We start from the raw sequence: 15,223 nt of genomic DNA, 5'->3' as shown, positions 1-15,223 counted from the left end.
CATCACTATAAATGCCACGGTAAATTGCTAATAAAAGAAATAAGACCTAGTGTTTGATAGATCAATAGGGTGTTTACAGTTTACAATAATCTACTGCATATTTCATAATAGCTAGAAGAGAGTAATTCAAATGTTTCCAACATAACAACAAATATTTAAGATCTCAGATATCCCAATAATACTCATTTGCTCTGTAGAATTTATATAAATGCATTAAATTATTACAAGTATCCTCCAAATATGTACATCTATTATGCATCAATACAAATAAAATAAAGGAGAAAAAAAGGAATATTTATAGTGCAAAGCACCAGGCACAATGCTAGGTGTTTTACAAAACTCTTGTGATCCCTTCAAAAAACCTGGAAGGTTGGTATTATTACTGTTTTACACAAGGCAAATGGAAGATCAGACTGACAAGGCCAAAAAGTAACAGAGAATGATGGACTCAGAATGTAAACCCAAACCTGTAAGCCTGCAAAGCCCTACTACCCTCTGCTCATTCCACATTCTGTACCTGTGTAATCCCAAACATAGCGAGCTTCAAACCCTAAAGCTCGGCAGCACAGTGTAAAACAATTGGCCCACTCGCCACACCGTCCACATCTTGTTTCCAAAAGTTTCTCAGGGTTATTATATCTGGTTTAAAAAGAAAAAAAAACTTTATTATCAAAATCAAGATTTTTAAGAGAATTTACATTACCTCTATGCTAAACAGAAATGTTTCTTAATTTTTTTTTTTTTTTTTTTGAGATGGAGTCTCGCTCTGTCACCCAGGCTGGAGTGCAGTGGCGCGATCTCGGCTCACTGCAACCTCTGCCTCCCGGGTTCAAGTTATTCTCCTGCCTCAGCCTCCAGAGTAGCTGGGACTACAGGCGCATGCCACCAGGTCTGGCTAATTTTGTTTGTATTTTCAGTAGAGACGGGGTTTCACCGTGTTAGCCAGGATGGTCTCGATCTCCTGACCTCGTGATCCACCCGCCTCAGCCTCCCAAAGTGCTGAGACTACAGGTGTGAGCCACTGCGCCCGGCCTTTAATTTGTTTTTAAATATTTATTTAGAAATCTAGAATATATGAGGCACAATGTTAGAACATTTGGTGAAAAATAATTAAACAGTAGTACTGCTTTCAAGGTGTTCACAATCCTGAGGAAAGGAATGAACACAAATAATTTAAATATATGGCAGAATGTGATCAAACAATACGACAGGTCAGATTAGTGATCAAACAATATAACAGGTCAGAAAGTGGCTGGGGAGGAGAGCTTTTATTTGATCTGTGTTTTGAATAATGTAAGATTTGGACAAGCAAATTCTCTAGGCAATTTGCCTAAAGCATTAGCACTAAAGTGGTATAACTAGCTCACTGTATTTAAAAGGTAAACAACAAATTACTCAACAAAAATTTTAGCTTAGTTTAATTCAATTTTATCTAAAATATTATCTTTCTTTCTAATAATCATTTTGATTAAAATTTTACTCTTTTGAAGTATTTAAAGGTGCCTGCTAATTTGGAAGTTGTTTTTTGGGATCTATTTGTAACATTCTTTTCAGAAGTTACTCCAATTATAAAATTACCAGACAATTCGAGAACACTAAATTTTGCATTTTGTGTTGAGATGGGTTTTGAACTGATAGAGCTGAGCAGGAAAAGTGCTGCAGCTGAGCAGAGAGGTCAGCCACGTGCTTTGGAAGGAAAGGAAACAGTGGCATAAATGAATGGGCTCTGCAATGACAAGTCTGTTAAGCAAATGCTTAACCAAGCATTTCTTAAGCTAAATAAATGAATTTAGAACTTAGGTAATTAAATATTATTTTTTTTTTTGTTTTGCTTTGAGATAAAGTCTCACTCTGTCGCCCAGGCTGGAGCACAGTGGCACAATCTCGGATCACTGCAACCTCTGCCTCCCAGGTTCAAGCAATCCTCCTGCCTCAGCCTCCCCATATATAGAACAGCTAGAGGTTAAAACAAGCACATGATTAGAAACTATGTCCTAAGCTAAAAAAATTAGATATTTTTAAAACGTGCTATCTTTTCTTGACTGATAATACAACCAAACTTTATGAACATTGACAATTCAGAAAATCTGAAAACAGGCTTATAAATTAAAGAATGGAAATTAATTTAAAATTTAAAATGTCCTTAGTTTAAAATTTAGAGATATGAGGAGTAGGTTAGGTTGGGCAGGGGAAGCACCTAACTAAAACAAACTTCTGCTAATAATACTGATAATAATAATGCTGATTATTGTGAGAGTAAATACAATTATGTGTTTAAAATAATCATCCGATGATAATATGGAAGGTAAAAGTATACTTCAGCATTATTGTAAGTATTGTTAGCTATCAGACAGTTAAAAAGGAATTAAAAAAGAGTAATACAAGATTTATAGCATTAAACATGTTATGACTATACTCCAGTTATACTTTAGAACAAGAGTCAACAAATTTCCTATAAAAGACAGATGGTGAATATTTCAGACTTTGCGGGTCATATCATTTCTATCACCATTATTTAACTCTGCTTGTTGCAGCATAAAAACAGACCATAAGCAAATAAATCACCATGGTTATGTTCTAATAAAACTTTACTTACAAAAACAGGATGTCAGCTGGATTTAGCCTGCCAGCCACGGTTTGCTCACCTGTGTTTTAGAGGATATATTTCTGATAATAAATATTAAAAAGTTCATTTAGTAAAAACTCTCTTCTAACTATTTCATTAAGAGATTATTCTGACTTTACTGTCCAGGGCACCCACCTTGGGAATCGATTGCTGAACTGGCAGGCATCACAGTAATGATCTTCCACTTTCTTTGCACCCCACTTCAGCTCATCATCATTGGGCAGTAATGATCTATCTCTAGACCTAGTCTGTCCACCACATTTGCTGCACAAAATGTTATTCACCCATTGAAAAAATTCTTCCTTAAACCAGTGCAAAAGCTCCAGCAAAAGAAAATCCTCATCACTTATATTGGTACCTGAGAAATTAAGGGAGAACCAAGTAAGAGCTAAAACTGACAAAATTTAAACTATCCATACATATTTATTCTCAAATACGAACCTGAAAAATATGAAAACATAAGATGATTTTAAGGTTTTCACTAATAAGAGGCAAGAAGAAACTGTCATTTATTATGCACTAGGCTGAAATACAATGACACGTATAACTGCACTTTAAAAACAGTAGAACATTTACCATTTTATATCCTCTAACTGACATTATGCATTAACAAGTGAGCTGAACACAATGACCTCTTAGGGAACTATAGTCAGTTACGAATTGATCCTGAAGTACAAGGGAGGTAGAAAAATAAATTTGATTTTGAAAAACATTTAAAAATGGGATACATTAAATTTGTTATCAGGTATATACACAAGTAAACATGAAACAATCACAAAAGGCAGAAATCACAGAATTCCAGACATTTAAAAAATCATCCTATTAGCCTTTCTATTAGGGCTTCAACTGTACAATATAATCCATCCATGGATACTCATCCCCAAACACATAAAAACACAACCATATCTCTAGTACATGTAACAATCCTAGTAAGTTATAACATGACAGATAATATACCCACTTTTCCATAAACAGATCTCTCTTGATCATATTCAAGACCATGGTATCTCTGGCAAGAAGGGAAGGAGAGGGAAAATCAACCTTAAAAACATATATAGGGGGTTCTCATCTCTATCTTTAATGTTTTATGAATAGAGTGATAATAAAACATAAATATGAAGGACATATATAGCATAATGATAAAATCTAATAAAGCTTGATGTTGGTCATAGGTGTATGATACATTATACTTTGTTCTTGTATTTATGTTTGATGTATTTCAAAATAAAAAACTACAGAAAAAAAACTACAGAGAATGTAAAAAGGCCAGAAATATTTATGTTCCTGGAGGGAAAATTCAATATTTCTAAAGTTGATAACATTCTACAAATTAATCTATAATTTAGTAGAATCCCAATTAAAATTATAAAACATTTTTTCATAAAATTTGACAAGCTAGCCAGGCGTGGCGGCTCACACCTCTAATTCCAGCAGTTTGGGAGGCCAAGGTAGGTAGATCACCTGAGGTCAGGAGTTCGACACCAGCCTGGCCAACATGGTGAAACTTCGTCTCTACTAAAAACTACAAAAATTTTCTGGGTTTGGTGGTAGGTGCCTGTGATCCCAGCTACCTGGGAGGCTGAGGCAGGAGAATCACCTGAACCTGGGATGCAGAGGTTGCAGTGAGCCAAGATCATGCCATTGCACTCCAGCCTGAGTGACAGAGCGAAACTCTGTCTCATTAAAAAAAAAAAAAAAAAAAAAAATTGACAAGCTAACTACAAAATCCCATGTGAAAGAGAAAATACACAAAATAGCAAACACAACTTTGAATAAGAATCATGAGGTAAATTTGCCTACCGTGTATCAAGACATATTATAAAACTCTAATAATTAAAACATTGTGATATTAGTGAAGAATAAACAGATCAATGAAACGAAAGAGTCCTGAAAGACAGATTTCTAAGCAAATGCACAGTATTTAATAAAGTTAAATACTTTATTTTAAAGCAGCTCTAACAGGATGGACTGTTCCAATAAATGATATTAGGACAAATAGCTATCTAAGTATCAGATCCCTACTATAGTTCATTAAAAAAAAACTCTTTCTCTGGAATAATATAAAAGTAATAATGGAAGTTAATAGGTGAATATGTTTATGTTTATGACTTTGGGTTAGGGAAGGTCTTAAGCAAGCAAGATACAAACTGTAAAATCAATAATGAAAAAAATTAAATTTTCTTATGTTAAAAATAAAAACTTCTGAATTTCAAAAGCTACACTAAAGAACTCTGGGAGGAAAAAATTGTAACATGTCTAACAAAGATAAATTTCTGGCCGGGCACAGTGGCTCACGCCTATAATCCCAGCACTTTGGGAGGCTGAGGCGGGAGGATCACCTGAGATCACGAGTTGGAGAACAGCCTGCCCAACATGGTGAAACCCTGTCTCTACTAAAAATACAAAAGAAAAAAAAAAAATTAGCCAGGCGTTGTGGCGGGTGCCTGTAATCCCAGCTACGCAGGAGGAGAATCACTTGAACCTGGGAGGCGGAGGTTGCAGTGAGCCGAGATCGTGCCACTGCACTCCAACCTGGGTGACAAGAGCAAAACTCTGCCTCAAAAAGATAAATTTCTAAATATATAAAGAACTTCTATAAATCAGTAAGAACATTAAGAAACCCACTAGAAAAATTCACAAAGTCCATAAAAGAAATTCAATACTTTCATTAAGTGGAAACAAATATTCTTAGACACTTCTAGTATAAATTGGAAGGCAATTTGGCAGGATCCATTATAATATAAAAGTATTACACACATTTGACATTTCAGTATCTATCCAAGAGAAATACTTGTGCATGTGTGCCAGGAGACATGCTTTACAAGAATCTCCACTGTGGTGGCATTTAGAACAGAGAAAATGGAAACAACCTCTATGTCCATCAATAGAGAATTGTATAAATAATAGTATATGTACAATCAAACACTATGGAGTTAAAAAGCTGTCCAATACATATTTGTAAATGAAAAACACCAAGGAGCTGAATATATATGAGATGATAAATTTTACATAAACCCCACACAACTTAAACTATTTTTATAGATAATTATTTACAGGTATAAATATCCAGGACAAGATGTGAAAAGGAACAGAACTGAATGGCAGGGAGAGTCTGGCGTTTCCCATATAATATGAAAGCTTTCCAACATGAAGATATTCATGAATTAGTTACATTAAAAACAAAGTTTTAGAAACAGAGGACTGTCATTCTCCTTCTCAGTCTAGTGCCTACCACGCAGCAGCTAGAGTAATCTTTTTAAAAGTACAGGCCAGATTATATGACTTAAAAAACTGTCCAATGGGTTTTCATCTCATTCAGAATAAAATTCAAAGTCCCAACTCTTGTTCTTTCAGCTGGCCCCCTGTCATAGGCTAAAACATGGCCCTCAGAGGACATCCATGTCCTAATTACTGTAGCCTATGAATGTAGTTCCTTATGTGGCAAAAAAAAAAAAAAAAAAAAGAAAGGTCTTTGCAGATGTTATAAAGTTAAGGATCTCTAGATGGGGAGATTATCCTGGAATATGTGGATAAATCCAATCACAATTAAACTCATAAGAAGCAAGTAAATGGAGATTTTACACACAGAGAAGGCAATGTGAAGATGGGACAGAGAGAGATTTGAAGATGCTGGCCTTCAGACTGGACTGTTGCAGCCACAAACCAAGGACTGCCAGCAGCAACCAAAAGCTGGAAGAGGCAAAGAACAGATTCTCCCCTCCAAAAGGAGCGTGGCTCTGGGGATACTTGGATTTCCCCGTGATAACGATTTTGGATTTCTGCCTTCTGGAACTGTAAGAATAAATTTCTTTTTATTTCACCAAGTTTGTGGTAATATGTTATAGTAGCCCCAGGAAACTTAAATACCCTCTTATCTCTCTGACCTCAAACCCTATCTCCTTCTGTCTTGTTCACTGGCTACAGCCACCATGCTCTCCCTGCCATCTCTTAAACTTGCCAACCTCACTCCCACCTCAGGAGGCCTTTGCAGTTGCTCATGCCTTCTACCTAAAAGGGAAATCATTGCTTTTTAGAGAAGCCATCCCTGAAAATCTTGTATCAAACAGCATCTTAGTAGTCATCACTCACTCTCTGTTCTCCCATTGGTCTTCCCAGCACTTTTCACTAGTGTGTGTGTGTGTGTGTGTGTGTGTGTGTGTGTGTCTGTGTCTCTTCCCATAATGGCAGGTACTTAGTCTTGTTCACTGCTATATCCCCAACACTTAGTGTTCTGCTTGCTATACACTAGATGCTTAATAAATATTTGAATGATGAAAGGACTGAACAAACATGCCTCAAAATATTACTTAGAATTGTAATTGTTCACCAAATAGTCATTATCAAGACCAAGAAGAAAGGAAAGGAAAACGGAGTATTTGTACTTCTGTTACATACTCCAGGTATAATCCAGCTGAAAGTATGACTATTAAACAGTAACACCCAATTAAGGGTCAATGTTCCTCATTTAAGCAATATCATTAACTAGGGGCTCAGAGAAATAAAAGTAGATTCCTGTATGATGAAAGCTCAGAAATCTCAGAGATAAGGGAAGCCTGATTTAGATGCTAAATTCTGTGAATACTGGGTTTATTTCAAAAATATAATTAAGACTTCAAATTTCTAAAGTTACCATCTTCAAAAATACCATATAAACGTAGATTTCTAGTAACTTACCAGTGACAAAATAAAATCAACAAGTTTAGACCCTAACTCCATTCTCTGAAAACCCCTTCAATGTACAAAAGAGAATGAGAAAATGGGTAAAAACATCAGTAGAGGTAGCCTCATCCATGTTCTCCATCTCATATCTTCACGTACAATTTAGTAGGCCAAGATATATTTTGTTACCAGTTTTCAAAAATGGGTTCTTCCTCCTCCAAAAAGGTGTTTTACCTGTATCTGGAACATGCAATCATGACAAACCTTCAGTCTACCAGGCCAAAGCTGTCAAACCATGCTTCTCTATCTCATTTGGCAGTGCCACAAGGTCCCCATTTCTGCATCAAACCAAAACACTTTCCCCAGTCCATAGACCCAGAATATGATTTTGTCTGGAAAGGAAAAAAACAGTCCACTGCACTAATGAAAGAAAATCACCAACTTGGCCAGCGGGGGCTTCGTCATCATCTCAGTGCCATTCACTCACTGGGGCAGAGACTGATGGTGGCCATATAATATCCACTTGCCACTTCTTCCTCATTTATAGAATTTCAATTTTGGAGGGATGACAATGCACCAGTTAAAAAACTACAGATCCCAACTTCCTTTGCGGCTAAGTGTGGCTAAATGACTAAGCTTCATGTGACTCCAAGGAAGACTACTTCAAGAGAAGAAGCTCAAATTAGAGATAAAACCTTTATGCCTTTTCTCCGTTTCTTCTTCCTGATGTCTGGTTTGGAAATATAATGGCTGGAGCTGCAGCAGCCATTTTGGACTACGAGGTGATGTGAAGGATGGAAAATATGTACATCCGAGCTGAAAGACAGAAGGCACCTAGGTCTCTGATGATAGCTCACCATTAGCTCCAGACTGACTACCTCCATAATTTCTTACATGAGAAAATAATCTCTAAGCCACTAGTCATTTTACTCATAGCACAACCTAATCCTAATTGATATACTCATTATGCCTACCATACCACTTATTTCACTATATGTTTAAGTTTCCTTCATTTGTTACTCTTCCTCTTCCCATATCCTGCTGTGTTTCTAAAATATCGCCATCCAATAGAATTTTCAGCAATAATGGAAATAATTCCTGTTCCTACTGTCCAGTAGGGTTGTCACTAACCACTTGTGGTTACTGAGTAGCTGAAATGTGCTGAATGTGACTGAAGAACTTGATTTTTCATCTCATTTAATTTAATTTAAATGTAAATATCTACATGTAGCTAGTGCTACACTGTTTTCTAGAACCTCTGTAATCCTACCTCTCCACCCTGTCCTCTCAATTTTAGCAATCTCATTTACCTGCATGGCTTTACTTATCATCCTAAAGTGTATTTCAAGGCTTGACTTCTTATCGAATTTCCAGGCCTGTGTTTTCACTTGGCAGTCCAGATAGTAGGCACCTCAACTCACTCTTCCTTTCCCTTTAAAACCTGTTTCTACTGACTTCTTTAATTTCCTAGTTGCCTAGATTCAAAGTTACCCAGTCATCTTTGACATCTTCCTTATATATACATGATGCCTTATCCTATCGACTGCAAATTCCACATATTCTATAACCCCAACAACTTTCACATCCATCTTCTCCCTTGTAATCTCAACCCTGTTTACCCTCTTATCCCCCTTATGTAAATCAGATTACTATTGTGTTTTAATTTTTCTCTCCTTGTACTCTTTTGATTTTAATTCATTTCACAAGTTATTACTAGATTAATCTTCCTTAAATACAGTCTGATGTCACTCACTCAAAGTTTCAGTAGTCAATCCTGCTGAATTACCCATTCAAGAACACCTGAGAAATTATTTTCTGCTTTCTGATGAATAAGGTTCTGTAACATTTCTGCTATATGTTCAATTATAGTCACAATATAACATTAGTCTTTTGGCCAAGGCATGTGTTTCCTTTGAATTTCTTTGGTCTTTACTATTTCAAACCTTATTAGAGATATGCTTTGTTTCATTTTACTGCTAATTTTTTTTGAAAACATTAAAAATGAACTCAGTATACATACACTGCTCTGTCCGAAATTCAATGTCAACCAAAATATGGTTTCAGCCTACTTGATCTTCCACTGCTTTATATAAACCCTACCCTACACACAGTCTAACTGTATTATTCATTATTCCCAAATAGAGCCTGTCCTTCTCTGCCTCTACGCATGTTAATCACTACACTTGGAAGAAAATCCCCAATCCCTTAGTATGTATTTTGACATATTTTATAAATCCCACTCATCCTTCATGCCCTTAAAAAAAAATCTTTTACTGATTTTCATAATTTTCACTACTAATCTGCTGTGTCATTTCTTTCCTATTTTAATTAAAACTTTTTAAGTGTGAAAGCATACACAGATCTTAAATACACATACTCCAATGTGATGAAGTTATTTGAAGTTATTGATAGTTTATCTTCTCCCTATTTTCCAAATTTTCTACAACCCCTGTATTATCTTTATAATTAGAAAGAAAAAATGCTGGAGCAAATGTTAGCAGGGAACATCAGCAGATTTTTATGGGAAATGGACTTTAAGTCTTAGCTAATGGACTTGAAGGATTCTTGGTCCACTGATAAGACCATTCCCACTGTGAGGACAGGTGGACAAATGCATCAGGATAAACATAACATTCACCTAACTAATGCTCTTTATTGTAGATTTTTGCTCCTTGAGCAATTTCCTGGTTATTTGCCTAGAGAGAGAAAATATGATGGACACAAACAGGAGCATTCTGTCTCTATGCTATTTCTCACTGAAGTTTACTCATTTAGCAACATAATGGTTTTTTTTATTTTTTATTTTTTGAGACGGAGTTTCGCTCTTTTGCCCAGGCTGCAGTGCAGTGGCGCAATCTCCACTCACTGCAACCTCCGCCTTCCGGTTTCAAGCGATTCTCCTGCCTCAGACTCCCGAGTAGCTGGGATTATGGGCATCTGCAACTGCAAATTAGCCCGGCTAATTTTTGTATTTTTAGTACAGACGGGGTTTCACCATGTTGGCCAGGCTGGTCTACAACATAATGTTTTAAAAATTATACTTCATACATTACATTTGTTGGACTCTGCTTTACACTCAGTTGATCTGTATATTTGAATTCTCATCTTCTATTCAGCTGCTTCTTAAGGCAAGGCTATATTATTATCCTGTCTCTCCCCTGCAGGGCACAGCCCGATGACTCAAACCCAAAACATGTTCAGTAAGTACCTGATAAACAGGCATTTCTATAAGTCATCATATAAAGGACCACAGTACTTTGAAGCTGGACAGGGCCTATATAATCACATATTAATAAGCATTCTTATTGTACACACAGGAAAAAAACTGTTAATACAAGAAGAGAACAACTGTCTTAAGGTTAGCAGGCTTGTAGCAGAAGTAAATCTAAGGCCCAAGCCAGTCATTAAAAATTAAAAATTTAAAATTTAAAAATGGCATAGTATAATAGTTTTAAAAAAACAAAAATTACCAAAATACAATGGGTAGCAAAATATATAAATGACATATGTGCAAATTGATCAAATGGTTAAAAAAGGAAGAGACACACATAGTTAAGCCTTCAGAGGGATTTCTGGTTTCAGCTTCCAGTTTCTATCAAGCAGAGGTCAATACTCCCACCTTTAAAACAATAAAAAGCTCAACTGAAATCAGTGACTTTTCTTGGACCCATCAGAGAACTGAGGTCACAGAGTGAACTATCACCCCAAAATCCAAAAAGATAGACAAATATAGAGAATCACAGCCAAAATCTGCTTACATGGAACAGAAGTCACTAGAGCCATAAACTGGTAAGGACATTTAAATAGCAATTTTGACAAACTGCTGGAAGCTGAGTATGGACTAGCTTGGGAGTAAGAAATTCAGTCTTGGGAGAGGTCCCCACACTTCTGTGCATTTTGTCTGCAGGAAGCCCACCAGGTTTTCACAATGAAGAACCAAGAAGAATCCTTTGTGGCTCTAGAAAAGACGGGAAGAGTAAGAATTGTGAGGTATACCTAGAGTGTTCTTCACAATTAAGGCCTCTCCAGGAAAAAAGATTTTACCAGAGTCTTCTCTGAACTGGGGGAAGGACATATATTTCCCTGACTCCAGCCCCTTGTAGCCTTCCTGTCTCACCTATGGGGGTAAAAAGGCTAACAAACACTTGTGAAAGGCACAGGCCCAGAGATACAGGCCCACTAAAATACTGAGATTTAATCAAAAGATTATAGAACCTTCTCCTTGATATCTTACCATCACACCAATAGGGCTCCAGTATAATAACAATGGATTACAACTAAATGAACACCAAGCAGGATAAATGCAGACTCTAAGGAGGAGTTCTTAGGGAAGCCTAAAGACAATGGGGGAGATGACAAGAACTGTGGAGGAATTTGAAGCCTCTGATACCTACGGCTAAAGCAAACATGAAAACAACTCTAGTTAGATTAACTCCTAGCTAGATTAGCATAAAACCTTACATGAAAGGCCTGTTTACCTCAGTTCCTATTATCCAATACATCATGTCCAGCTTTTACATGTATTATTTATTTCTAAAAATTATCATTCTTATTTCTACATGAAGAAACTGAGTCATACAGATTAAATTACTTGCTCAGTGATGCACAGGAAGTAGCAGAGCTGAATTTATACAAAGATAGTTGACTCCAAAACCTACTCTTAATCAATAAATAATGTCTCTCTATTCATAAGAGTTAGTCAATGGTCTATTCATATGGATTAATTCTGAATATGGTTTCTGTTAGATTCACATTAAAATTCACTAATTTAAATTCACTAATGATGCTATCATATATTCTGTGGGCTACAGTTCTACTTTACCTAAAAATATTCACATACCAATGATTAAACTGCAAATACACATTCAGGTAAAAAAAAAAGTTTTTAAAAAGAATGTTCAAAAGACTTGAATAAACATTTCTCCAAAGAAGATATTCAAATGACCAATAAGCACATGAAAAAAATGCTCAATATCATGAATTAGGAAAATGCAAATCAAAACTACAGTGACATACCACTTCATCCCCATTAGCATGGCTACTACTGAAAAATCAGAAAATAATAAGTGTTGGTAAAAACAGGGGAAATTAGAACACTTGTGCACTGTTAGCAGGAATGTAAAATGATACAGTCACTGTGGAAAACAGTACGGTGGTTCCTCAAAAAATTAAAAATAGAATTGCCGTAAGATCCAGCAGTTTCACTTCTGGGTGTATACCAAAAATAACTGAAACCAGGATTTCAGACTAAAGTATTTAAACACCCATGTTCAGAGCAACATTATTCACAATAGCAAAAATATTGAAACAACCCAAGTATCCATGAATGAATGAATAAATGGATATGCAAAATGTGATATATACATAAACAGGATATTATTCACCTTAAAAAGGAAAGAAGCTCTCCCCTCCTCAGCACTGCCTACAGAGGTGGCAGCCATCTCCTCTTCAGCATCATGGCCGCCCTCAGACCCCTTGTGAAGCCCAAGATCATCAAAAAGAGAACCAAGAAGTTCATCCGGCACCAGTCTGACCGATAAGTCAAAATTAAGTGTAACTGGCGGAAACCCAGAGGTACTGACAACAGGGTTCATAGAAGGTTCAAGGGCCAGATCTTGATGCCCAACATTAGTTATGGGAGCAACAAAAAAACAAAGCACATGCTGCCCAGTGGCTTCCAGAAGTTCCTGGTCCACAAGATCAAGGAGCTCGAAGTGCTGCTGATGTGCAACAAATCTTACTGTGCTGAGATTGCTCACAATGTTTCCTCCAAGAACTGCAAAGCCATCGTGGAAAGAGCCACCCAGCTGGCCATCAGAGTCACCAACCCCAATGCCAGGCTGCACAGATAAGAAAATGAGTAGACAGCTCATGTGCATGTTTTGTGTTTAAATAAAACTGTAAAAACTGCAAAAAAAAAAAAAAAAAAAAAAAAAAGGAAGGAAATTCTGCAATATGTTACAACCTAGATGTACCAGTTTGTTCTTATGCTGCTATGATGAAATACCTGCAACTGGGTAATTTATAAAGAAGAGGTTTAATTGACTCACAGTTCCACATGGCTGGGGAGGCCTCCCAAAACTTACAATCATGGCAGAAGGCACCTTTTCACAGGGCAGCAGGAGAGAGAATGAGTGCAAGCAGGGGAAATGCCACATGCTTATAAAACCATCAGATCTCCTGGAACTCACTCATTATTATGAGAGCAGCATCGGGGAAACCACCCCCATGATTCAATTACCTCTAACTGGTCCCACCCTTGACACATGGGGATTATAAGGATTACAATTCAAGGTGAGAGTTGGGTGGGGACACAGAGCCAAACCATATCACTGGATGAACCTTGAGGTTCCTTATGCTAAGTGAAATAAACCAGTCACCAAAAGACAAATACTGTATGATTCCACTTATATAAGGGAGAATAGTCAAAATCACAGCGACAAAGTAGAATAGTCATTGCTGGAAGCTGGGAAAAGATTATTATTTAATGAGTATAGTTTCGGTTTTACAAGATAAAAAAGCTATAGATGGTAGTAATGGCTGAACAACATTATGACTATATTTAATAACACTGAAATGTACACTTAAAAATGGGTAAGATGGTAAATTTTGTTATATGTATTTTACCTCAATTAAAAAATTTAAAAGAAAAGGTGATATGTGCCCATGAGGTATATATATGCAATAAAATTATACTATTATTGTACTTCTTAAAAATTCAAATTGAAATAGGTTAAGTGTTTATAATGTATAACACTGTAAAACAATGTATAAGAGCAAAAGGCACTACAACTGTCCCTGGGTATATGCTGGGGATTGGTTCCAGGACCTCCACCTATACCAGAATCCACACATACTCATGTCTCACAGTCAGCCCTGCAGAACCCATGTATATAAAGAGTTGACCCTCTGTATATGGGTTTTGCGTCCTGTGAATCCACATTTGGTTTACAAGAATCCACATATAAGTGGACCCATGCAGTTCAAACCCATGTTTTCAAGGGTCAGTTGTATTTCAGTATTTTCTGTTTATTTAGCAATGATTTACATTTAGCAATAAATGATTATGTAAAGCTACTACCTTTATCCAATTTTCTAGCTCTTGATAACTTTTCTTGTGATTTCCTTTTTAGTTCTTGGACTGGAATACAAGCCAACGCTTTCTCCTGAAGAGCAGGATTTTCATAGACCAGCACATGCTGAATGTTGGACTGAAGAACTTCTAGAATGGCTGAATCAGCAGTAACCTAATAGGAAAAAAAAAACTGAAATTAACTTTTCACTATATGCTACCAAAATAATATATAATTAAAAAACACTGTGGTTTTATGATTGTACAGATATAAGGGAATGTATGGATTCACTTAAATATAATAATTATACCCATAAACTTCATAACATTAGTATTAGGAGACAGCCACATTTGTGTCAGAGCCTAAGATCTATCTATTTTTTTCCCTTTGTATATACTATTAAGGATATATTTAAATAAGGATATGCAGAATTCTTGAATACAAGCATGGATCAATACCGAGCTCTGATCTATGCATCTAATGGCCCCTTCCACTTTAAATCCCTGTAATGTACAGCAGTAGCAAAAGAGGTGTGCTTTTAAAGAATCAGGAATTTTGAGAAATTCCTGAAAGAGAAAAGGCAAATATGAAAGGACTAAAGGAAGAAACCTCCAGAGAGGATGGTGATGAAAAGTAAAAAAAGTTTCCAAAATAATCCCAAGGGCAGAGAAGCCACAGGATCTACAGAATAGGAAGTGTCCTCAGAGCAAGCATTAGGAAGAGTGGTTGGACTCTGGAGGAACAGCTAATTATTTTGGCTTCTCCCTCCTTGTCACCTCATCAACAAAGAGGTCTGCCTCTGAGCAGTGAGTGTGCATGCTTAGAGTCACAAAAGGAAAGGGGAGTAACCAAGCTCAGAACTGTT

General features: G+C 36.4%; 1 protein-coding gene and 1 pseudogene across 6 annotated transcripts in view; one reads left to right on the top strand and one right to left on the bottom strand.

The window, feature by feature from the left end:
• The window catches only part of NGLY1 (N-glycanase 1), a 64,917-nt gene that overhangs the window by 17,556 nt on the left and 32,138 nt on the right, over positions 1-15,223 (bottom strand). For all 6 annotated transcript variants that reach the window (XM_054483083.2, XM_054483080.2, XM_054483082.2 and 3 more), the window contains exons 4-6: positions 14,367-14,532; positions 2,762-2,984; positions 518-639 (exon numbers count right to left, since the gene is read on the bottom strand). In XM_054483083.2, the coding sequence (XP_054339058.1) occupies positions 518-639; positions 2,762-2,984; positions 14,367-14,532 (511 nt within the window). The remainder of the gene's footprint in view (positions 1-517; positions 640-2,761; positions 2,985-14,366; positions 14,533-15,223) is intronic.
• LOC129033904 (large ribosomal subunit protein eL32-like) lies at positions 12,742-13,149 on the top strand (annotated as a pseudogene).

Source organism: Pongo pygmaeus, chromosome 2 (assembly GCF_028885625.2).
Source record: "Pongo pygmaeus isolate AG05252 chromosome 2, NHGRI_mPonPyg2-v2.0_pri, whole genome shotgun sequence".
In the NCBI taxonomy this organism is placed as follows: Eukaryota; Metazoa; Chordata; class Mammalia; order Primates; family Hominidae; genus Pongo; species Pongo pygmaeus.
Note: the sequence above shows the minus strand (reverse complement) of the source record. Positions and strands in the feature narration are given on the sequence as shown.